General features: G+C 36.1%; 1 protein-coding gene across 1 annotated transcript in view; it reads right to left on the bottom strand.

Annotated features, from left to right (window-relative positions):
* PLA2R1 (phospholipase A2 receptor 1) overlaps window positions 1-27,006 on the bottom strand; it is a 77,029-nt gene that overhangs the window by 34,876 nt on the left and 15,147 nt on the right. Inside the window, exons 7-12 of the mRNA XM_087709905.1 lie at window positions 25,924-26,112; window positions 23,284-23,441; window positions 22,073-22,180; window positions 11,482-11,591; window positions 9,906-10,075; window positions 4,296-4,510 (exon numbers count right to left, since the gene is read on the bottom strand). Coding sequence (XP_087566031.1) covers window positions 4,296-4,510; window positions 9,906-10,075; window positions 11,482-11,591; window positions 22,073-22,180; window positions 23,284-23,441; window positions 25,924-26,112 — 950 coding nt within the window. The remainder of the gene's footprint in view (window positions 1-4,295; window positions 4,511-9,905; window positions 10,076-11,481; window positions 11,592-22,072; window positions 22,181-23,283; window positions 23,442-25,923; window positions 26,113-27,006) is intronic.

Raw genomic sequence — 27,006 nt, 5'->3', positions numbered from 1 at the left:
AATTGAAACGCCCAATAGCCAAACCATCAGAAGCCACCAGGATGTAGCTCATTAGTATCTTGGCTTTTTATAGATAGATAACATCAAGCCTGGACAAGTTAAAAATGTGATTAGTAAAAGTGCATCAAAAAAATGAGAAAAGTGCTGAAGACAAAATTAAATGGTGAAAACACCATCAAAGCCATCAATAATGATATGTTGGGTTGTACCTATGATATGATATACTGCTGAAATTATTAACTGGATAAAGCTGAACAGTTGGACAGAAAAACAAGAAAGCTAACAATATTCTCTATGCATCACATTCCCAAAGTGTTATGGATAGATACCTGCTCTGCAAAAATGAGGCAGAGATTTACTTCAAGTCAAACAAATTATTGAAGAAAAGCATACTTTTTCATTTTAACGTAATCAGCATAATTTAAGAACAAGTACTGATGTAATTGATGTAAAATATGAAAAATGGGACTTACTGAACATGCAGGAAACAAAACATGAATATCAAAATAATGTCATAAAAATAATAGATTGCTGGCAAGGACAAGCATTAGATGGTCAATTTCTACAAAGGCTAGAAAGGAAAGATAATACAAATAAACCAAAACTAAAGAGGATAGAGATAAAACCCAGCAATGGCTTAAAACCAGAATTTTAACAAGAAACTGAAGGCTTCGTTTTGGCTCCTCAAGAGCGAGCTATTCAAACTAATGCAGTCAAGGCCAGAACTGAAAAACACACTATTTTATATATATATATATGCTGTTGTTTTGAAATGTTATTTTCTATTGTTGTTTTCTGTATCTATTGCAATCTAAGATTTAATATTGAAAATATAAAACAGTATAGCAAAGATACATCCTTTGGCAGTCAGTTATGTTACCCAAATCACTCGTCTGCTTATAATCATACAATTATGTTTTCTTTGCATCAGTTTTATTCAAAGGCCTAAATTTTATTATTTAAAGATATATTATAATTGGGAGGAGGAGCCAACGTCGCGACAATATGGACGTGCGGTCTCGATACTCTGAGAACACAGCCGATACCTTTGCCGCTGGGTGGTCCAATCGGACCTAAACCGTCCTGAAGAGACAGTGAACAGGAAGACTACGTCTTGCTGACCTCAGGGACATCACAAAGTCCCTGATCGATGCAAAAAAAGTTCTTCAAGCTGGCGACAAAAAATCCAGCCAAGGCTGACGAAGTCGGGGCGGCTCCAAAACGGAAGGATACAGAAAGAGAAAGTGTTTCCAGCTGGTGAGGAACTTTTACTGTTTTAAAAAGAGACTGCCTATAAAAAACTTAAAATTAATTTAAATTGGAGAACAGAAGAATCAAGCAGCGAAATTAAATTTGGAATGGTTTTGGACAGTGGTTATCTTACTTTTTAAATGCTATCTTCATGGAATTTATACAAGTCTTTTAAAACAAATGGATTAAGTTTTCTTCTTCTATTTTTTCTTTTATTATTCTCTGTAACCTATGGTCTAAAATTTTCCTCTTTCATTACTGTGGATGTTCTTCTAACTCATTTAAAAATTGGACTCTTTTTTCTAACTTGAAATACAAAAAAGATGCAAAAAGAAATAAGGAAATTTGCAACAATAACACTGCTACTTGGAGGCTGGAAAGTTTGTATATTCGAAATGGAACACTTTTTTTTCTTCACTGATTGTTTTGGCTTGGCAGTACAAGGTCTCACTGCTTGGTTATAGAGAGCAATAAGAAGGGAAGCATACAGATGTCCCTTTGAAATATATCTTTAACCAGAGAAAAGTGAAAACAAAATGTTTTTGTGGATCTATGCATAATTTTATTAACCTTCCAAGCTAGAGCAGCTGTGTTTGTTAGATGGAGAGAATGGCACAATTTCAAAAGCAAATGGAAATCTGAAGCTTGCAAAATATATTTTCAGAAATACAGAAATTATCAAATACATATGAGAGGATAGAGAAGAAGCTGCAAGACTTAGAGCATATAACAGCAAAATATGATGAAGAAGTTGAGGATGTCTATCAAATGGAAAACGTGGTGGTTAAAACCCGAAAAATTGAAGTGGAAAATGAATATAAAGAGATTAAATTTGCTGATATTTATGGTGATCGGTTTGTCTTTGAAAATGGAAAGAGTGGAATACTGAAAGAGGAATTAAATGGAGGGGAAATTTATCTCAGAGGGCAAGATACAGAAGAAAAAACCAAAGAATCTATGGATTTAAAAAGAGAAATTTTATTAGCAATAGCATTGATAACACTACTGACAATAAAAGATAAGCTGACTAAGGAAACAGAAGAAGGGCATCAAGATTAAATGAGAGATCTTATAAGCAAGGAGTTGCTCAGAGGAGTCCACACAAAGTTGATCAAGGAGATTATTAGAGGACTGGCACCACAAATGGCAGAAGATACGAGACTGTGGGAAGAATATAATTTAAAACTAGTTAAATGTAGTGAAATTTATTGACAATAGATATAGTTTAAATAAATTGATAATGTTACTAATGTATACAATGTGTAGTGTTATGAGTATAATTGGATATGAACATTGAATGGTACCCATGTAAGGAAGATTAGAAGTCCCTTTGGATTATATATAAAGGTTAATAAAAAAAGGAACCAAGTTAGATACAGTTAAAGTTTTGATTATTATGGGAAAATGTTATAATACAGGATATAGACAAATAAAGGAGGGATAAGAATAACAACGTGTATTGTATGTATGTATGTATGTATGTATGTATGTACCAGTGGTGGGTTTCACATTTTTTTGGAACCTCTTCTGTAGGTGTGGCCTGCTTTCTGGGTCCACTGATGGAAGCTCTTCTAACTGGTTCGGTAGATTTGACGAACCGGTTCTACCGAATAGGTGCGAACTGGTAGGAACCCACCTCTGGTATGTACATATGTATATATATATGGGTATAACATAAGGAAACTGTATGTAAATTTTAAACAGTGATTTGTAAAGGAGGATTAGAAACTTTGTTATTAAATATTATGGATGTTCAGCTAGAATAGGACATAAGGATTTAGTGTTAGTGGAGGATTTTAGAAATAGTATTAGTAAGGCCAGTATGTGGTTATGTATTAAATTTTGGTATATTTTATGATGAAAGACGCTTAAACAATTATAGTCAAATGAAAATGGAGATATGATGACGGTGATATGTATAAATATTTGAGTTAAAATGCTTGAGTTAATATGAATTATGTTTGTTGACTGTGGAAGAAATGCACAAAAGTCTTTTTGTAACCAACTGATACACTTTCTACAGCATGTAAAGAAGGATGTTGTGTTTGTTTTAAATTAAAAATAAAAAACATATTAAAAAGATATATTATAATTGAAAGGTTTTTTCATATGATTATTATTTTTATTATTCATCTAAAGTAGATAAAATGGCAGATGATGCTCTACATCAGATTCCCAATGTTTCGGGGTTTGCGGACTGGCAAGGGGGAATGGGGATGGTTTCACACAAGCTGTTCATATGCACGTGCAGCTCCATTTGTGCAAGCAGAATGCATGTGTGCCTGCCGCTCACACAAATGGAGCAAGCACACACACTCACCCACAGCTCACACAAGTGAGGATGCGCATGTGTGCTTGCCGGTTATTTGCATGGCCAGGTTGCAAACCTCTCACAGGCCACAGGTTGGGGACCACTGTGCTACATAATATCTTATTTATTCACATATATATTAATATGAATATTCACAAAGCTGGACTATGAAGAAATAGTTTAGAAAAGAGTATTGACATTTTTGAATTTTGAAGTTGGAAAAAGTGAACATCATGGACAGCTGAGAGAACAAAGAAATCTCTCAAATAAATACAGGGTTCTCACTTGAGGCACAAATAACTAGGCCCAGATTATCCTATTTTGGATATATGAAGACCAAGCTCTCTAGAGAAGTCATCTTTGGAAGACCTGAAGGACCAAGTTAGGGAAAAAGCACCATGAAGAAAATCTGTCTGTTGTATGTGATTGTCAAGAATTGATACTATCTTGTCAGCACATAATCAATTTGCAAGGAGCATCCATCATCAATGAAGGTGTCTTCTAGGATGGCAGCTTAATACTAAAGAACCACAAAATATGATAATATTTTACTAGCCTATCCTCTAAATTAGAAACAAATTAGAGGTATTAATAATAAAATTAGACTATTGATTTTTAATTAATAAAATCAGTGGCACATATTTTTATTATTATCCCATGTTTTATTAAAATGGCAATGGATGTCTAGATTCATTTCATTTGGTTTTGCATTAAATTGTTCAATATTTTTCACCTTATAGCAGTTCAGCAGATAATGGTCTGATTCCCATCCATGCATGCAAGAATTAAAACCTTCATCATAATTTGGTTGCTTCTTGGTATCACTCTTTTCACGGAAATTAGCATCTTGTTTACACAGTGATTTAGCCATGAAGGTTGTACAATTTTTCACCTCCCACATGCCAATGGGTTCTTCCTGTCGTATAACAACGCATCCGCCAGGATATCCTAAAACAGGGTAGAAGGAGCAAAGATATTTATCAATAAGTACAATTATTACTTTTCCCAATACAAAATGTACATAAAATGTCCCAAATCTTTAGTGTTAAGAATAATTGTAATATTATAGACTACAATTATGTCTTGTTGTCTAGTTACTAAAATTTGTCCTGGAAAGGAAAAAGATTTTAGCTTTCAGCTATTTTAAACATCATGATATGTTACTGATGAAATGTAGCTCTTTTTTTGCATTGGGGATTTTTTCCCCTTATTTGGCTTAGAAAATAATTTTAGACAAAGAATTTCAAGGCTAGGTGGATGAAGCTAATTTATTATAGTATTGTGTGCTCTCAAGTATAATCCATTCTGTCAAATGCTCAGCAAGTAAAGTTGCCTCATTTCTTTTTGCAGTTCATTGTTTAAGCTGTAAATAATTCATGATGGAATACAGACATTAGCTGGTTCAGTTCTATTTTTGCAATATAAATTAAAATTCTTGACAGGATAATTTGGATATTATCCAAATATTGGCCATGGTGAGTTGGCCATGGCAAATTGTCTTAGACCCCCCCAAAATGTACCTACACTGAAAATTATCTAGGAACCGTTCTAATCATGACTAGAAATGATCCTTTTAAATATTTACTGTGCTACAAATATATGAAGACTTGGAAACTATACTAACTATACTAACTAATTGCATTACAGTTTGGTTTGGTGGCTGCAGTGCCTCAGAGAGAAAGTCCATTCAGAGAGTGGTGAGGACAACCAAGAAGATTGCTTCCTGTCATTCCTGTCATTCAAGATACTGCTTATAAGCGCTATGTGCAAAGAATTGTTAGAGACCTCACACACCCACTTCACAGTCTGTTTCTGTCACTTCCTTCTGGGAGGAGATTTCGAAGTATTTCTAGCAGGACTACCAGGTTCTGTAACAGTTTTGTTCCCTATGCCATCCGTCTGGTAAACTCGTAAGATTCGTTTCTTTTGTCCTGTACATGTATAAATCCGAACTAGACTGTATTGTTTCTATGTCATATAAGATATGTGGGTATATGCATAATTTTGTGTTATTCATTTATTTATTTTGTCATGTTTATGTAGTATATATTGTAAGTGGAGACCCTTTGAGAGCTGTATGCAACAAAATTTCATTTTAATGTATGCCAATTAGTGTACATTCAAAGTGACAATGAAGTTAGTCTAAGTCTAAGTGTCAGGGTTCCAAGAAACACCCCTAACCAAATAAGACTCCAAGGCCAGCAGTTCCTCAAAGTTCCATTTTATTAGAGATGTCAAATTGGCACATCTGAGAAAACCCTAATCTAAAAGCACCCTGGATTTTCCCTACCCAAAGGAAAGTCAAAGCTTTCCCCTGCACCCACAAGTCAATCACATGGTGCAATCAATCCACGGTCCCAACTGGTCATGTTTTCCAGTCACGCCTCTCCAGGTGCAGGCTGAACGTCCTTGACTCCCAGAGAAAAGAATGTTAATTTGGCTCTCTATCTCTACCCACTCTGTGTAACCCCACTCCCAGTTTCCCACATCAGGCCTATGCACAAAACGTGGCAACCCTGAAGATCCAAAGAGAAAGATGGTCTCCAGGGCTGACACTGTCTAAGTATACATTACTTGGCCATTATCAAGCTGACATATACTTGAAGCTATGTTGCCATTTTCGCTGTCATTTCCTTTGTTACAACTTCATCATAGCTCTTATTACCTTAGTTGAGTGTCAGAATCTATACTATAAAAGTATACTATAAACATGGAATTTTCATATAGAAATTTTGTCATAAAATTTACTGAAACATTATTTAAAAAATACAGATTAAAAAAAAAAGAAGTCTTCTCTGAGTTGATCTTAACTCTAAGAAACTACCTGGTGACATATAGATTGCTTTCTTAGCAACAATATGTAAATGATTTGCTACTCGCTTTGTTTTGTTTTTTACTTTTTTAACTCCCCAGTTTTAGATTATTTTCTGCTAGTCTCTTAATCATAGTACTAATCAGGTTTTATTCTGATAGGTTTTGATATCAATCAAGGTTGGCTAGCTCCCTCTAAATCCTTAATTATCTAGGATAAAAATGTAATGCCACATTGCCTAATAACAATGCTCTGAAAGCAATTTATATTTTCACTTTATTTAACCAGTAGAGGTCACTCTTGAAAAATAAGAATAATTCTCTTCAAAAACTAAAAATGCTGTTTCAAATATACATGGAATTAATAAGAGCCTTATGTTACCAATGTAACTTTAAAATTATGTATGTATGTATGTATGTACGTATGTATGTACATATGTATGTACGTATGTATGTACATATGTATGTACGTATGTATGTACATATGTATGTACATGTGTGTGTACATGTATATATATCTATATCTATATATCTATATATCTATATCTATAGCATCTATATCTATCTATCTATCTATCTATCTATCTATCTATCTATCTATCTATCTATCTATCTATCTATCTATCTATCTATCTATCTATCTATCTATCATCTATCTATCTTACTCTAAGATGTTAGCATTCAGGTCAAAGTTTATTATGTTAGGTTGCATTCTGTTATGTTAACCATGCAATATGCAGCTAATCTTCATTGCTATTCTTATGTTTCCCCTATTTGTCTTATTTCAAGATCCAACTGAATGATCCAACTGAATTGGTGTTTTTTTTTAAAAAAAACATTTCCCTGAAAATAAGACCTCCCCGGATAATAAGTCCAATTGGGCTTTTGAGCGCATGTGCTAAAATAAGCCCTCCCCAAAAATATTGCAACACAGCAGCAGCCATGAGGTGACCATGCTCGTCACCTACTGCACCTCAAAAATAATAAGACCTCCCCAAAAATAAGGCCAAGTGCTTATTTTGGAGGTAAAAAGAAAATAAGACCCTGTCTTATTTTGGGGAAAATATGGTAACCTTCACTGTCACTAATACCGATAGAGAGTTTTTTTTTTTAAACCAAGAATATGGGGAAAGGCAATTGTGAAAGCTGGAGCATACAGAGAAGTGTTAAATCCTCAAACATGTGCATGACACTTCCTTTAGTAAAAATAAAATGAAGTTTCATGTTGTACAGATAAGCTCTAATCATCGAATAACACATCATTGAATGCTCTGAGTAAACATTCAGACAATTGAACTGTATAAAAATACAGTGCTGTGTTACTGCATTGATTACTTACAAACAAACATTTTTCTACTCAAAATTAGTTCATGTTGTTATTCAATTGTTCAGTTGATTCCAGTGCTTTGGAATCCAATGGACATCTTGATACTAGGATTGTGTATCTCTGAGTTCTTAAATGTTTATACTTGTATCACCATTGATTGTATCTTATGCCACCACTGACATAAGTTGATCATCTTGTCTCAACCTCCTTTCCAATTGACTTCATTTTTGTCAAGCATCATGGTCCTCTCCAATGTCTCCTACTTTCACATTATGAGTTTTTAATATTTTAGACTTTATTGTGAATAGTTCCACAAAGCAGTCCAGTTTGCTTCATCAATTTAATAATTTGTTATTCCCAGCATTTTCTCCAGAATCATAATTCAGAGATATTTTTTCTTCAGTATTTTTGATGGTCTAGTTTTCAGTCATATGTTACAACTGGAAAATTGGCCTTCATAATAGATATATTTTGTCAGAGTGATGTTTCTGCACTTTAATATTTTGTCTAGCTATGTTGGCCTTTCTTCCAGGCAGCAAACATCTCTTTCTCTAATGACTACAGTCATCATGCCTCTGTATTTTTGAGCCTAGTAGGAAGACAGTTTGCTACTATTTTCAATTTCTTTTCTATCTATTTCGATTTGTTGACACTGTGTAGTGATATAACCTTAGGAGTTATTTTAACACTAAACAACAGACCTTTTTCTTCTACCTTTAGCAACAATTTACCTAAGTGTTCCTTGCCTCCAGCTATCCAAATGATGTCAGTAAATTACTGAAGTTCTTGAGTTTAATTTCAATTTCTTCTAGTTCACATTTCTCAAGACAGATTCTGCATGTAAGTTAGTCTAATAAAAGAAGGGAGAGAATATAACATTCCAACACTCTTTTTTCCAATTTTGAGCAAGTTAGTTGTTATATATTCTTCTCCAACTGCTGCTTCCTGATTTTACACTATTTTTTCAATAAACAGAAATAGTGCTCAGGTTCATCCATTTTTTTAAAGAATTCTTCATATATACAATTAAGTAGAGGTAACTCCTACCCTGAAGGGATGCAGTGGCTCAGTTACTTGAGAGACCGCCTACTGCCAATTACCTCCACGCGACCTATTAGATCTCGTCGATTAGGCCTCCTCCGAGTTCCATCTGCCGGTCAATGCCGACTGGCAACTACCCGTGGAGATTCGTACCCTCACCACCCTCCAGACCTTCCACACAGCCCTCAGAATCTGGCTATCCCGTCAGGCCTGGGGCTAAGACTGTAACCCGCCCGAATGGTATGAATGTTGTGTTTTTAATTATGTATTGTCTTATATGTTAAAAGTTTGTCTCCCCCCTCCCCTTTTGGTTGTGAGCCGCCCTGAGTCCCCCCAGGGAAAAGGGCGGCATACAAATAAACTTCAAATCAAATCAAATCAAATCAGTGGCTAAGACTTGTCGATCAGAAAGGTTGGCAGTTTGGTGGTTTGAATCCCTAGTGTCGCGTAACGGAGTGAGCTCCCATTACTTGTCCCAGCTTCTGCCAACCTAGCAGTTCGAAAGCATGTAAAAATTCAAGTAGAAAAAATAGGGACCACCTTTGGTGGGAAGGTAACAGCATTCCGTGCACCTTCGGCGGTTAGTCATGCCGACCACATGACTAAGGAGATGTCTTTGGATAGCCCTGGCTCTTCAGCTTTGAAACGGAGATGAGCACCACCCCCTAGAGTCGGGAATGACTAGCACATATGTGCGAAGGGAATCTTTACCTTTTACCTCAACTACCACCCTTCTTATTAACTTGCTTAGAAAATAGTTGCTCCTCTGTTAGCTAATGTTTTTCTTAAGTCACAGCTGGGTTGGAAACATCTCAAGATGTTTCCAGTTATTGCTAGAGTAAAACTCCCTTCACAAATAAGGGTAATAATAATCAGGAGTGACAGGTACTTTATTTCTCACCTTTGAAGTAACTCAAGGTTGTCAAATATTTAAATCTGTTGTATAAAAAGAATGCCATTTTATTTTAACTGTTGAAACAAAGTTTTTTTTGAATATTTAAATGCACATTTGATTGTTACTTAAAAAAAACTTCAACTCTTATTTAAAGCAAGACAAACCAATTAAAGATTGGAAAATTAGAAAGTGCAGAAAATTGGTAAGTATATCCCTACAAAAAATTACTAACAGTAATTAATTACCAATGGACAAAAGGTTCAACTCACTGGGTTGATACTTTCTCCAGTTTGTGTAGATCTCAAGATGATGGTTTCCATCTTCAGTAAGCCAAGTATATTCCCCTGTATTGTTTAGATCTTGAAGTGCTATCCAAAAATAAGGACCGTCAGTGTTCCCTTGGTGATGAATCATACTGTTCAGGAAACCTTGTTCAAACCTTATAGGATTTAATATTATTGAAAGTAATTAAATACCCTAAATTATAATTTAAGAAGTAGCTTTTGTCATATTTTCCAGCAATAGAAAAGAATAGCGCTTAATGGAACAATCTTTCCTAACAGCAATGTACTGAAAGAAACTAAATTCCATAGGCACAAGATATTCCAGATGCAAAAATATGACTTTAAACAGCATTAAGTACTCAAGAGCCATGCTGCTGAAATAAAACATGTTTCTAGTTACTCCAGGGATGGCTACTAGATTGGAAAAGACCTATTCAGTCTGCTGCTGTAAGGAAAGTCAACTAACTTCTACATGGCACAGGCTTTCTAAATGTATTTTGGAAAATAATCTCAAATGCCAATTAGCCTACTACAGTATGGCTTCACTTGCTTATTTTGACACTTTAATTGTAATATGAGGCTTTGAATCATAAAGCCTAAATGACTTACTTATTACTCATATATATATATAGTAGTAATCCCCCAAAGTTCTAAATAGCATGGTTAGTGTGTTATTCTTCCACTTTAAAATATATAGCTAATCATTTTTTTTGTACCTAGTTCTACTCTAGATAATTGCAAAGGGTATGACTGGAGTGTACTCTAGATAATTGCAAAGGGTATGACTGGAGGGGGCACAGGGGTGTTTCACACTTGTCCAGCCCTACAATTCTGATCCAGATTGAGTCTTTTATGCCTGACAATCACAACAGCAAAAAATGAATGACTGAAGTTACAAAAAAACCCACCAACTTAAACATCTACTGGTAGATGTGCTTTACATACCTCTATATAATCCCAAAATTGCTAACCACATATAAAAGCAAGCAACTCAATTTTCAATACAATACAAAATTAATTCAGTTCAGAAGACCCCCTTTTTAGTATAGATGACTAATCAAATGGATTATTTCTTTGATATATAAGTGAATAAACAATTTTATTTCCCCTGCCTCAAGAGAAGTCATATAACTGAATTACATCTAAGGTAAGAAATATTCTCCTGTTAAAAAAAAATGAATATTCTTTCTTATTGCTTAAAGCTAGTTGTTCATACACAATTTAACAATGTAAACAACTTGCATAAAATAGCCGCAATAGGAGAGAATAAGGATATATTTGTTAGGATTGTTAGCAAACATTGAGCTATTTCACATAATGAAGATTTTGAAAATCAGAATTCTAAGAAATAAGACAACAGAATTCTTTCATGGATGAATAATTGCTTGTCATTGAACAATCCAGATGAAGTGATTTCTATCCAATTCCATCCAATTCCATCTTGAATCAAATAATGGCAAATTGAGTATTTGCTTTCAGTTACTCTTAGCCTGTAAAATAATTATTCCACCTCTGTTTCAATGCCACAGGAAAGTCTCCATTGTTGAGTAAATTGAGCTACCTGCTTGTTATTTTTGCAAGTGAAGGACAGTAATAGCCACTGGATGCATGTTCAAAGCTTCGAGGGATTGTATCAATCTTGTAGCAATATCCACCATGTCTTTCCCATCCCTTCAAACATAAATGTAAAGTAAATATTAATTACTGTTATGTATACTTTAGTGTATTATTCCTCCATTTCTCTATCTGTAAATAAAATTTAAATGTCATGCAGAGATTAAATCAGGAAGCTTCTATCAGAGAAAATGTTCAGGGAAGGAACGTAGCTCAGTTCTAGTTCCTATGCTTTGTATGCCTAGTTTTTAAACCTTTGAGGTAAGCCTGATAAGGAAACAGACACAATAAGAAATACTAGAACTATACTATTGATATAGGAAGTGATGGCAAACCTTTTGGGCACTGAATGTCCAAACTGGAATGCACCAGAAACCCGAAGAACAGCTGGCCGGTGCGCATATCTGTTTTTTGGCCGTTTTTCAAACCTGAAAACAGCCTGAAAATGGCCTGAAAAACAGCCTGTTTTTGGTTGTTTTGGGGCCATTTTCAGGTGCTCCGGCACCTGCAAAGACCAACTGGCTGTGCCGGAAACCAGAAGAGCAGCTGGTGATGACATGCGTGGCCACAGAGAGGGCTCTGCTTGCCACCTTTGACACATGTGCCATAGGTTCGCCATCATGGATATATTCATGTCTTGAAAGCTTGACATCATTTACCCTTCAGTCCTCTTACACTAGAGCAGGGCTGCCAAACTCCTGGCCATGGGCTATGCCCATACCCAGTTTAGCGAAGGGGGAAAAATGTCCCAATACGTCACCTGACACCACCGTGACGACGTGAGTTTGACACTCCTGTACTAGGGACTCAAGGCAGACAATGTTAAGCTTACTTCTTACACTTTCTTGTTTTCCTGGCCTGAGCTCATGTTTTACAAATGGACCCTGCAAATCTTCTCCATGGTCATTTCTATATCAGTTCAGTCGCTGGTGAAATAGGCAACAGCAGAATGATTGGGCAACAGAGGGTCTGATATATGCAATTTTTGTTTCCATTCTGCCCATTGATTAATCATTGATTAAGATCGAAGAGAAGAATCTCTGGATTTTCTGAAAAAAACACAGTAGGCCATCTATAGTGATACAGTGACTGCAGTGGGAAAAATAGAGTCAAAATGTTTTAGCCTATTTTATGGAAAGCTTAGTAGGTAGGAATACGAGGTCTCTATAATTTCTACCTCTATATGTTCAGAAGATAAAATAGGCAATTTTAAAGAGATGGCTTCCATGCACATTCATCACTGAGGCACATTTTGGATGCTCTGTTCAGTCAAGAAAGTGATAAATCAATACATAGGATCAGAGTGTTGAGACCACTGAACCGTGAATATTTTATTCCATTGACAATCTTACTGATTTAATTTGTATGGTACCAAAACCTTTCAGAGAATCAATGATAAATTTTAATTTTAAAAGGAAACAATCATCCTTCCCTCCACAGATTAATGCAGAAAAAAATTACAAAATAATAATAAATTGATTAATGCTGTTAATTTATTGATTCATATCTGCTATAAATATAGAAGCAGGTGATATGATCATGGTTGGGAGGATCAAGTGAAATAAATCATGCTAATTCAGTAACAAGAAAATTTGGTATCTTATTTTATGCTTTGGTAAGTGGTAAAGTATTTCTCAACTATTTTAAATGTTTGAATGAACCTAAAACTTAATTGTAATTTTTCTAAATCAACCCACCACAATATTTTTTACATTTTATTTAATTAATTATAGAGATATATAATAGTTTAACACTCTGGGAAGGCTATCAAGCTTTACATATGCCAGTCAAAATATTATTACATAAATATATATCACAAATGAGAATGTGTTACTAAAAAGCAATTATAACCACATTGATCTTTTTTTTGGGGGGGATGCATAGTTGCATATTTGTGGCTAACAAAGAATGAAAATTATTAAGGTCTCCAGAATTCTTCATTAGGCAATATATAATTAGTACCCATGGGCTTTGTATTTTCAACACGTATTTGGACAAGAAAAAATGAGCATATTTTTGTTATGTTAAAAATTATAATAATATCTGGATGTTTTAAATCAGCCAATAGTGACCTGCTTCTGAAGTGAATCTACCCACACTGGTAGATTGATGCCTTAGTCCAGGGATTCAAACTTGCATCGTTAAGGCGGTGTTACGTGACATATCAGGATTTTCCCCATCACTAAACTGGGTGTGGCTAGCACATGATGCATCCAGCCTGCAGGCCAGGAGTATGACAGCCCTGCCTTAGCCTATTTGTACAAATTCTTTCAGGGTCTTTAATGCCACTATGTAATATGTACTATGATATGTACTACCATAACACAGGTGGTATTCAGCAGGTTCTGACCAGTTCTGGAGAACCGGTAGCAGAAATTTTAAGTAGTCCTGAGAATCAGTAAATACCACCTCTCACGGGCCCTTTTCCCATCTATTCTCTGCCTCCCAAGTCCCAGCTGATCAGGAGGGAATGGGGATTTTGCAGCATCCTTTCCATGGAGTGGAGTGGGAATGAAGATTTTACAGTATCCTTCCCTTGCCACGCCCACCAACCCATGCCTACCAAGCCACACCATGCCCACCAAGCCAAGCCACGCCACGCCACGCCAAGCCATGTCCACAGAACCGGTAGTAAAATTTTTGAATCCCACCTAGAATACTATATATGGCATAAAGGTTTCTAGGTATCTGGAGAATGAGAATTGGGGACACTTACTTGTAGCTTAAGATTTGGAAAGAATCATTCAATTGAGCTAGAAGAAACATTCTCACTCACTTTGAGATGAGAAAACATGTGTATCTTTGTTTGTGCTGACAGTTGCATAAAAGTTAATTCTAAACATAAATGTTAAACATGATGCAACATTCTGTTGTAAAGTTCTGTCCAGAAGGATTTTATAAATATGGAAACCTGAATTTACATATGCTCATTCATCATGAGATAACATTCATGTTCCTTATATTATAGGTAGAAGATGAACTATATAGGTTATCATGCCTTTCTTGGATACTTTTATTCAACTGATGTTTAGTGTTTTGAATAAACATATTTGTGCAAAAATAATCAATTAAATAGAAAGGTGTCTCCAGAAAATATTTACTTACTTAAAAGTTTTACTTTTTAAAAAAAATTAAAGATGAAGAAGAACCATACCCTTGTCTGGAAATTGAATATGGTTTTCTATTATCCATTTATTACCCATATAGTATCTATTAATCTGAACCTGAATTTTATATTGATCCAATATCCCATTTCATTTTGTATTTTGATTAGAACATTATTAATGTTATATTTAACTATGGAAGAAAAAGCAAAATAATTTTATGTCGGTAATACTGATATCCTAAATTGTAATTAATATTGATAGAATTTTTCTTTCTTTTCTCCATTTTCAATACTTTAAGCTATCTAAATAATTAGGATGTTATCTTTAATCATATCATATACATTTCTGTATTGAAATAATACTATGTATCAAGATTTATAATAATAAAAAGGAAAAAAAAATAAAACAAAGAAGGAATACATTTTTTTAATTTTGTAGCTTTGAGGATACAGTATTTCTGGGTTACACTATACTAGAATCTGTAGTGTTGGTTTTGTGTCTTTACATGTGTTCGCTATTGGCTTTTCTATGTTTTAAGTGCTGTTTTTATTAGGCTATTTCTATAAACCAATTGACGAATTTATTATTTGATATTGATGATTAAGAATGAACCTTCACTTGCCCAAATATGGTCATCAGAAGAAAAGCTATAGTGGAGACATAAAACAGCATCAATAAAAAACAGAAAAACACCCCTAAGGCAAGGAGGCTAACTGGAAAACTGGACTAACAAAGTTTAAATGAACATTTAATTTAAGATGCAACAATTATGCAATTTTGGCAGTCAGCAACACATTGAAATAAGATTTGGAATGATTTAAATGGAGCATGCCATGCTGAAGGAGGATTTTTAGAGGTTGAGTTAAAAGCTACAGTTCTATTTCATAGAACAAAAGTAAATCAGGGTAAAAACGATGAAGAATTCATATAAACATTTCCTCATTGTTATAGATGTAATCTAGCATTTGGTCATAATGCTTGTGTAGAGATTTTTCTTCCAGTTTAAGATGCTTTGTGTTTCAGATTCAGAGCAACAGCATGTATATCCTTCAGATTCAGAACAGCAAAGCATGTAAATCATAACCAAGTTATTTCATTATTCTCTGTTTAATTAACTAAGATCTGTGGATGTTGATGGACTTAGCTGCTTGGAGGCTGCGCTACTTGAAATACTGGCATTTCAAATGATGCTATATAAATATGGTGACCTTCCATTTAACCCAATTTTGTTAGGTTTGTAAGCAACATTTCTTCTTTTCTTCTTTGTCAGGAAAATGACAGCTTCATGATATAATTCCAAAATAAGGCTTGGGGGAATGGGTTGATCGTCACTGTTGTAGTGTTTAGACAGCTAGCTTAAGGAATTTGACCTCAGTAACAAAAAAATTGCTCTCTGTTAGCAGTTTATAGATTAGAAGGATAAAAAAGAGGAGTTGTTGAATTAGTAATAAAATCACATGGCATATGGCCAGCTGAGCAATAAGCCCTTTGCTTGCAATATCTAAGAAAGATACGGGATCATCAATTCATCAGAAGTGTTGTAAAGACAAATAAAGCCTGGCAATTCTTTGAAGTCAAGAGCAAATGAAAACAACCGCATATTATCAAGGAAGGATTGACTTTCATCATCGGCAATTAATGTAAGGGTATCTAAACCCAATGATTGGTGTTTGAAATCAAAATTAAACTGTCAGCCAATTGGCTGTTAACATTAAAGTAGAAGGAACTCTTGAAATTTGATATACAACATCCGTCTCATTTTATGAAATAGAAATGGCATAGCCCACAGACTCCTTGGGAAGACGCATTCTGCCTCTTTTATTAGTGAAATGCAGTTCACCCTTTTTCTACAATTCAGACCTGTCCCAAAATGACTCTGAGAAAAAACTAAAAAGAATAAGGCATGTGCAGATCTGTACACTGGGGAAATAAAACAGCCATTTCATAAATGCATGGCACAACATAGGAGAACAAACCCATCAGGACTAGATTCAGCAGTCCATTTGCATTTAAAAGACAAAGGGCACTCTTTTGAAGACAGCAAAGTCCACATTTTGGACAGAGAGTCCCGTTGGTTTGAAAGAGAGGTCAAAGAGACCATGTATGTCAAAATTGAACAGACCTCTCTCAACAGAGGGGGAGGGATACAACAGAGGGGGAGGGAAACACTACAATATAGTGTTTTCAACTGTTCCAAAAAGGCTTCACAGCCATTTACACCACTCAGATGATCCTGATGACACAGATAAACCTCCAGGTGATCTTAATGACTTACTAAAAGAATAGAAATGACCAGCTGTCTGTAAGGAGTATAAATATTTCTATTCCCTACTATCCGGTCAGAGCTGAAGAAGCTTCTTGGATGAGAAGCAAAATGTCTTCAAAGAAAAAGAAAAACCAGAAAGCCCAGTTGCCTCTTGAAAAAATACCTTTGGGACAACCATGAGCTGGATGACTGAGAATCTCCTTAGACATAATGAGGAGCAATTGGTTTGTAAAGAATTCCACCATTCATGGGCATGGAGCTCAAAACACATGGTTGTGCCACAAAACAGCACAAAATGTTCAGCTGGGAATAAAATAGAATTGGTTTCACTTGTTTGTTTATTAAATTTATATGCTTCCCAACTCACTTCCCAAGGAACTCCTGGTTTTGGAGTGTTCAATTGAGCCAGTGGTGGAATTCATTTTTTCCCCCTATGGGTTCTGTGGGCATGGCTTGGTGGGCATGGCATGGCTTGGTGGCTTGGCAGGGGAAGGATTCTGTAAAATCTCCAGTCCCATCCCACTCCAGAGGAAGGTTACTGCAAAATCCTCATTTCCTCCTGATCAGCTGGGACTCGGGAGGCGGAGAATAGATGGGGTGGGGCCAGTGGGAGGTGGTATTTCCCGGTTCTACGAACTACTCAAAATTTCTGCTACTGGTTTTCCAGAACTGGCCAGAACCTGGTGAACATCACCTCTGAATTGAGCCCACTTTTTTACATTGGTTAGAGACTTTTTTGTAGCAGTAATTCAACATTTAATAAGAGGCTTGAACTAATAAATCAATGTTGGACAAATGTTTGGTTTTTTTAAAAATGACCCTATAATCTCTTGGATCGGGGTGGAGTCAGGGCGACTGAATGGAGCTTGAGCCTTTACTGGCTGCATACTCTTTCTGATGCCTATGAGGAGTTTGCAGCAGATACCATATTTTTCAGAGTATAAGACACACCTTTTTTCCTTAAAAAAGAGGCTGAAAATCTGAGTGCGTCTTATACTCCGAATACAGCATTTTTTTTGCCTCCCAAAACCCCGCCCCTTCATCAAGTGCATACTCTTATGGAGGCTTTCAGAGAGCTGGGGGCTGGGAAGGGCAGAAAGGAGCAAAAAAGACGCCATCCCCCCTCCCCCCAGCAGCTTTCTATAAGCCTCCATAAGGCTATGCATGCAACTTTTCTGACAAAAAATGAGCTGTTTTTGGGAGGTTTGCAGAGTGGAAACACTTTTTTTTTCCTTTTGGAAAGTTTTTAACTGATTGATGAGAATTACATTGATCAAGTGCTGTGCCTGCAGAAACACCTACCTATCTGTATTTCTCTCTATCTTTATTTCTCTCTCTCCTACCTCCCTACTGTATTTCTCTATCGTTCTCTATTTCTCTCTTGCTCTATCCCTTTATCTACCTACCTACTCTCTCCCTCCCTATCTACTGTATCTCTCTTTCTCTATTCCTTTATGTACCTAACTACTCTCTCTCCCTACCTATCTACTGTATTTCTCTCTCTCTATTTCTCTCTTTCGTCTACCTACCAACTTACCTACTCTCTCTCCCTATCTATCTACTGTATTTCTCTCTCTTTCTCTCTATCCCTCTACCTATCTACCTACCTACACTCTCTATCTCTCTCTATTTCTCTCTATTTCTCTCTCTCTCTCTCTCCCTTTATCTCCTACCTACCCTCTCTCTCCCTACCAACCTACTGTATTTCTCTCATTCTCTCCCTGTTATCCCTCTATCTACCTACCTACTTTAAAAAAAAAGAATGTCTCTTCAATACCTTGGTGCGTCTTATACTCCGGTGTGTCTTATACTCCGAAAAATGTGGTAAGTACTCATTGTATCCCTAGAGATAAATACTGTAACTGCCGCTACCTAGGATCAAACTCATAGTCTCCTGATTGTGAGGTGAGAGATCAACCTCTAGGGCACCACACTGCTCAATGTTGGCCAAGTGATACTGACTGAAAATATGTTGAGAAATATATGTGGTGATATAGTTATGGTCAATTATTGTCACAGATATTATTTAAATTTATTCTATAGTGATTATTTGGGTTGTTCAATATTGTACCAGGCACACTGAAGGACATAATTTTAGCAGACTGTGTATTACTACTACTTAGCTTAATATGTCAAGCTCAGTGGTTTAGAAAATAGCAATCATATAATTTTTCTTTCAAAAAAAAAACAAAAACAAAAAAAACAGCAGCATCCTCAATCATGAATGGAATGTAAATGCAACAGTGAAAAAGTTAATTCACCATATCAAAGAAATAAACACTTTGTATACTGACATTCTCTAGAACTAGGCTGTGTGTATGTGTAAGTGTGTGTGTACAATCCAGCATAACTCTGGAATGCCTCAAGCAATTTCAACCAAATTTGGTACACAGATGACTTACTCTCTGGAAACAAATACTGTGGGGTAAGACACCCCTAACACCCCTTGGGGTATGTGTTCTATTAAGATACAGCCTGTTGTGCCTTAAAATGGATTCTACTGTACAGTGCAATGGAGTTGCCATGGTAATGGTTTCCCAGTACTCCACAAGGGGGCTCCCGCTTGTAAGGGGGGAAATCCAACATTAGAAATTACATTTGGTCTAGACATTTTCAACACGGTGGTATCATTTTTCTTGATGCTTCTGGGAGCACAGGAAAAACATTTTAAACTAATTTAATTGTTGCCAAAATCAGGGCACAGGGAGAAGTTGCTCTTGCCATCGCCTCTTCAGGAATTGTGACGACAGTAATGGAAGGAAGGACGACAGCCCATTTCGCACTTACGCTGCCAGTTATAATTCATTCCTTTTCATGTCTAATACAGGATTGGGATAAATAAATACCCAGGTTATCAGCTAATAGCAGAATAAAATAAAAATACCTGCCAGTTATATCATTTGCTTTCTAGTAGCACAAGTTCTAAGGAAGAATTTCTCAATTATAAAAAGAACATCATTATTATAATTAATGAGAATTGAGATATAAATAGTGTACCCTTAATATACAAGAAAACATACTTAAAATCAAGGCTATTTAAAAGTGATGAATGTTATTTTAAAATGACACAATAATTGGATATGAACCATAGTTTCAATTGTTACCAAAAATTACAAGGGCAAAACCTTTCCTCAACGGAAATTTGGCAGAATCTTATTTCCAATGAAGCTAAAGATAGAGCATTGAAATGAGCTAAGGTGAAAAGAAAGATACTTAGTTTGGAAAAAAAGTTTTGGTTAAATTTTCTTTCTCAAAGCAAAGAGAGATTGCTTATACATCAATATTCACCAGTTTCTCTCTTATGGCCTCTTTATTTTGGGAGAAATCCAAGGCTTGCAAGACTAAGGCAGACAGACAACTGCTGTGTAGTTTTGTCTTAAAAGTTTTTTTCCAACTTGAGTAAAAGACATCCATTAGAATCAAGGATGTCAGGCCCTGGGGGAAGATATTTGAAGCCAGAAACTGATTTTGTTGATCCCCATTTGTGCTTCCATTGCAATAGATTCTGCCTCCACGTGTCAGACAGCGCTAGGTACACAATAAAAGACCACAAATATAACTTTGCTTCCAGCATGAAACAAGCTTTATCCAACAAGTCTGTCTTTCATAAAGCAGCTTTATGACTGCCTTGCCCTGGAAGGCTCAAATTGTAGAGGTAATATGTAAATCCCCATTGGTAAAAAAAACCCACCTGAAAATTGCAGCCATACATTTCTGAACGAGTCTCTAATATACTTAATCAAGGCTACCAGAAAGCAACACCAACACAGCTGTATATTTAACTTGCATCTGTCTTAACATCTATCAATCTGCCAGCTATGTTTTGTTAAACATTTAGAAAAAAAAACCCTGGCTTTTGAACTTAGAATAAATGTTGTTGATACATTATTCTTCAAAGTAGTAAGAGGCAAATGCCTGAAGGACTTTTCAGCTCTACAGTAAATATCAGCATACAACAAAAGAGGTAACCTTTCCATGGGGCATAACTGGAGGACACAAACTAGGGTCATAAATTGTTTCAATCAACAAATTAATATAGAAATTAAAGAGAGAGAGAGCCTTAATATCAGGGGTGGGCTGCTGGGGGTTCGCAAGGGTTTGGGCGAAGCTCTAGCGAACATTCTGAGCGGTTCGGCAAACCCGCAAATCCCACTCCTGGCTGGCCCTTCCCACCCCTTGCAGGAATCTCCTCGTGGCCCGTTCATCATGCCAGGTAAGTACAGGGTCTGCACAGAGGCTCGGTGAGGGGAAAAAACAGGCCTACCAGAAGTTCTGGAAGTTCAGAAATGGGCCTGTTTCCAGCCTCCAGGGAAGCAGTATTCGCCCTCCCTGAGGCTCGAGGAAAGCCTCCGGAGCCTGTGGAGAGTGAAAAACGGACCTAACAGAAATTCCGGAAATGGGCCTGTTTCTGGCCTCCAGAAGGCCTCCAGAGTCTGGGGGAAAGCAGTTTTCGCCCTCCCAGAGGTTCTAGGAAAGCCTCTGGAGCCTGGTGAGGGCATAAAATACCCCCACCTGCTGTGGTGCAGGAGGCTAACAAGGTCATGCCCACCATGGTCATGCCCACCCAGCAATGGGGCAGCAAATTTGTTGCTGCAATTTTTGAAGCCCACTCCTGCTTAATATATAACCCTGCTTCATCCTGGATTTGGAAAAACCACACATTTTAGATGGCCCTGAGAGTATAGTGATCCTTCATACGATCCTTCATATAGATTCATAATGAGCATAAGAAGCCAGCAATCTATTGTGGAATTTTCAAATTTCCTCCATAATATATTCCTTGAAATTGAGTCAAAGAATAATATAAAATATATAATATAATATAATATAAAATCAATTAATTCTTTTCTTAGTGGATGTCATGCCATACTGGTTAAGTTTTAGCCCTTCCTAAAAGTTAGCCTGCACCCCCAGTAATATGTTTTTATTCTATAATACAAAACTTCCAAGAAAGATGCCTTGCACAAAGATTGTTGATTATATTAAGCAGATTGATTAATGTCAACAAAGAAACAATTTTTATCTTGGGAATACATTCTACTGATCCCAGTAAAATTTACTTTTGTATGCAATATGCACATATTATAAACACAAAAGTTGTGTGATATTTCAAAAGGTGCTTTAACTCTTTTCAAACTATAGTAGAACACATATTTAAATATTACCTCTGGACAGCCTGATTCCACTTCAGAAACGTGATTGTATATATTCCCTCTTCTTTTACAAATATAAAAATATCTGCTTTTACAATTTTTCACTTTCCAGCGTCCATCCTGGTTAAAAACAATAAGAGCATAGAATTACAACAGAAAAACAACTGAAATAGCTCAAGTATCTTATTTTTTTCAGAAAGGCTTACTTATTTGTGTGGCCAATAAATTTAAAACAAAAAAATTTCAGGTGCTTTACTCATACTCATAAGAATGAGGGTATTACTAATATCTTTATATCTTCTACAGTCTTCTACTATTTAGTGCATGTGGGCTATGTTTCACAGAGCTTTTAAGTGTATTATAATTTTATTAAAGTAAAAGTTTGTGTAATAATAACTCCAAAAACTAAAATATAAATGTATTATATTTCAGTAGCTTATCTAATTTAAAATTTGTTGACTGCTTTGCACTTCTGCCATATATTGTTCTCAATAATTCATAGAACTATTGTGTAATGTCATAGAATATTTATCAAGATATCTCCCAAATCAGAAAAAAAAAACATGAGCATTGGCATTTTTTCAAATTACTTTGGAAAAATTCAAATATGCGAGCAAATGAAGGGCTGTGAAAGAAAAGTGCCTGAAATAATGAGTCTGAAAAAGTACAGTTAAATGGAACATGCAAAGGCCTTAGATAATATACTGTAGTAGGGAGAAACCAGTGAAATGAGAAATTGATTGCCCTGCATGGAAAAAGATGACTATATTAATAGTTATGGATCAGATAGGTGAGATAGCTGTGCAGAGATACTGTTTTGTTATTAATTGTTGTATGCACAAAAATAATTGTTTTATGAGAGTCGTGCTGGCGCAGTGGAGCAGTGGTTAAAATGCAGTATTGCAGGCTAATTCAACTCACTGCCAGGAGTTTGATTCTCACCAGTTCAGGATTGACTCAGCCTTCCATTCTTCTAAGGTGAGTAAAATGAAGACCCACATTGTTGGGGGCAATATGATGACTCTGTAAACCACTTAGAGAGGGATGTAAAGCACTGTGAAGTAGTATATAAGTCTAAGTGCTATTGCTATATTGAATATCATCAAATACAGAAGGCTCACAATATTCTGTAATACAGGTAGCACACAGACACACATGTAACACGAGATGCATGACATCCAAACTCGTTCACTGAATTATTTTAAAAAGAAAAAAAATCATACATGTTGCTGAGCCGAAACGCAAATTTGTCCTTTCTTCTGAAGAATATTTGGTTCTTGTTTATTCCAGTAGGTGAAGATTACAGCAGATCCATCAGACCACTCAAACTCAACAGGAGTCTTATTACAGCTTAGTCCGATCCAAGTGTCTGTCACATTTTCTACAGAAGATAAACAAGTGCATCTTAATACAAATCTGCTTTTTGAAAAAGTAGATTTTGTATTTTTGTATTTTTTTTGTATTTTATTAATATTTATAGGCCACCCTTTTCCCTGAGGGGACTCAGGGCGGCTTACATAAAATGGGGAAGGGAGGGTACAGACAATAGACACAAAATAATACATAAAAGTAAAATAATTAACAACATTCATTCATCATTCGGGTGGGGACAGATTATCTTTATCCCCAGGCCTGACGGGCTAGCCAGGTCTTGAGGGCTGTGCGGAAGGTCTGGACGGTGGTGAGGGTACGAATCTCCACGGGGAGATCGTTCCAAAGGGTCGGAGCTGCTACTGAAAAGGCTCTCCTCCGTGTGGTTGCCAGTCGACACTGACTGGCAGATGGTACTCGGAGGAGGCCTAATCTATGCGATCTAATTGGTCGCAGGGAGGTAATTGGCAGGAGGCGGTCTCTCAAGTACGCAGATCCACTACCATGGAGGGCTTTATGAGTGACAAGTAGCACCTTGAAGCGCACCCGGAGGTCAACAGGTAGCCAGCGCAGCTCGCGGAGGATAGGTGTTATGTGGGCGAACCGAGGTGCACCCACAATCACTCGCGCGGCCGCATTCTGGACTAGCTGAAGTCGCCGGATGCTCTTCAAGGGCAGCCCCATGTAGAGCACGTTGCAGTATTCCAGCCTAGAGGTCACAAGGGCCCGAGTGACTGTTGTGAGGGCCTCCCGATTCAGGTAGGGTCGCAACTGGCGTACCAGGCGAACCTGGGCAAATGCCCCCCTGGTCACAGCCGTCAGATGGTGGTCGAAAGTCATCTGTGGATCCAGGAGGACTCCCAAGTTGCGAACCCTCTCTGAGGGGTATAAAGTTTGACCCCCCAGCCTGAGTGATGGAACACTGATCGAATTATTGGGAGGGAAACACAATAGCCACTCGGTCTTCTCCGGGTTGAGCACAAGTTTGTTAGCCCTCATCCAGTCCATAATGGCTTCAAGGCCCCGGCTCATCACGTCCACCGCTTCATTGAGTTGGCACGGGGCAGACAGATACAACTGAGTATCGTCCGTGTATTGATGGTATTTTATCCTGTGCCTCCGAATGATCTCGCCCAGCGGTTTCATGTAGATGTTAAATAGTAACATAATAAAGATAATGTTTGACTAATAGCATATTTTTAAAAAGCTGTACACACTTTAACTAAGCTTAGCAATAGTAGGTGATAGCACTATGGCTGAATCTGGAAAAAAATGAGACTGCAAAAAGAGAATTTGAAAATGACTCTGAGACCATATGTTGTTCATCCCTTCTGTCCTATAGATTCATGATATTGTAAATATTTTTCTTGATTACACATCATTATACGGGTTCTCCTGTATCTTGTCAAAGTTCAATAGCATTCCACTGGCCAAAGTCGGCAAACATATGCCCCCAAAATGCCCATTGCAAACAAGGGCTTTGTAGTATATTCTCAGTGTTGTTTTTTTAATAGCAGCTATTAATAATAATAAAAAAACCCAGAATAACAGTTGGAAAGGACCTTGGAGGTCTTCTAGTCCAAAGTCCTGCTCAGGCAGGAAACCCTATACCATTGTTCTGAATAACATAAAGACACCATGGTTTGTAATTATTTTATGAACTACCTAGCCCACCTTGCTTTGAGTCTATCAAAACCATTGAGACATTATTATACTCACTAGAGGTCATTTCTATCAAATTATTTTTTCTTACTCTTGTTTCAAAAAATGACACTGCAAAAAAACTTAAGGATTGATAAACTGTGTTTCACCAGATGTTGATCTGCAGTTCCCAGTATCCCTCATTATTGGTTATGTTAACTGGTCCTTATGAAAGCTGTGATTCTGCAACATCTGGAGGTCCACAATTTCCTTACCTTTGCAAGTGATTCAAGCTGAGATGTAAATGTAATACATTAAAAATAAATATCCAGGGTGCTGGTTATATTAATATGTCCACTAGAAATAAATGGAATGTTATGATTGTGCATCAGTTGTCCTGGGGCTTTTCAATGACAGCTCTATATTTTGGTACTAATCTTATAATGGATAATACTTTACACAACCCGTTACTCGAAGTTTAACTGATCATGATCTAAGAGCATCATGTTCTCAAGGAGTTATCATCCACAATTCAAGCCATCTTCCTCAACATCAAGTCTTTTCCTATTGTTACTTTTGAGAGTTGGAGAGCCAGGGATGGTGTAGAGCAGTTGGGAATTTTCCATTGTGATCCCATCAACTTACAAGGCTGCTATTCCTGAACTTTACAAAGCTGTCTAATGATATTAACTTTTCAACCTTGAAGAAAAGTTCCAAAATAACTTCAGCAAGATTCTAGTATTGTAGTTCAAGTTAAAACAAAACAAAAACCCTCTTAAGAGCTGCTTTAAAAATGCAAACTGCCTATATTGTAAGACAATGTTCAGTATCAACTAATTATAAAAATTTACCGTATTCAAGTAGGTTAATAAGCATCTCTATATCAGCCAAAGAGGTTATGCTAATGAGTGTGCTATTATCATCCTGGCAGGAGAAAAATGCTTCATTCCAGTTCCTTTCTTCTTTATGAAGTTTATAGCAGTAATTATTATATGGATACCAATTACTGTCACAGTCAGTAGGATAAAATTTCCAGGAATCTTTTAATTAAAACATATAAAAAAGCAGCTATATTAACAAACTGAATAATCTCTTACTTTTATATAATTTTATTTCACATATAGTATGTGAGAACATTAGCTTTTTCACATTATTTTCTATTTTTCTTTACAATAATAAAATGTATTAATATATAAAATACAAGAGCAAACGTGTTATAAAATCAGAAAAAGAATGTGCAATTACACAAATAAAACTGCAAAATAATCATTCAGCAATTTGATCTTTATGAAGTTTCATCACACTGACTTGATCTACACTCTGTAGGTAATGAACCAATTGAAACTTGATTACGACTGACTGGCAGACCTTCCAAATCTTTTGTCATTATCATTCAATCACAAGTACATTTAGAAAACATATTTAGTGAAAATTTGTTTAGATATGTGCATTATGAATAACAATGAAAAAATACACTTTTAAATGCAAATTAAAAGCCAGAACAAGAAATAAGGTTGTAATATTCAAACAACACTATTAACCTGCCTGATAATATAGTATGTAATTCACAAACATTTATATAACAGTAAATTCATCTAGCCTTTAACATATATATTTTTTAAAAAACCATAGGCTTAACTATAAGTCATACTGGATTCTGTGAACTGAAAAGTAAGTCCAAATTGCAAGTTTGGATAATACTTTTGTTAAACTTAAGTGGTCTTTATAGTAATCATATATTTAAATGAACATTTTAAATTCACTTCATATGAAATGAGGGTGGATTATGAGTAAATATATCATATGCTTCAAAATAAGACCAAATATTGTTCTAAATTTATATTAGGGAAATTATCTACATATTTATGTATATATGTAAAAGCCAAGATTCTCTCTGAGAAAACAATAAAATTGTGTATGATTACGAAGTGATA

The sequence above is a fragment of the Thamnophis sirtalis genome, unplaced genomic scaffold (genome assembly GCF_051295495.1).
Source record: "Thamnophis sirtalis isolate CommonGarterSnake01/CBP01778 unplaced genomic scaffold, rThaSir2_p1.2 scaffold_1, whole genome shotgun sequence".
Classification (NCBI taxonomy): Eukaryota; Metazoa; Chordata; class Lepidosauria; order Squamata; family Natricidae; genus Thamnophis; species Thamnophis sirtalis.
The sequence above is the reverse complement of the archived record's forward strand: the minus strand, read 5'-3'. Positions and strand labels throughout refer to the sequence as shown.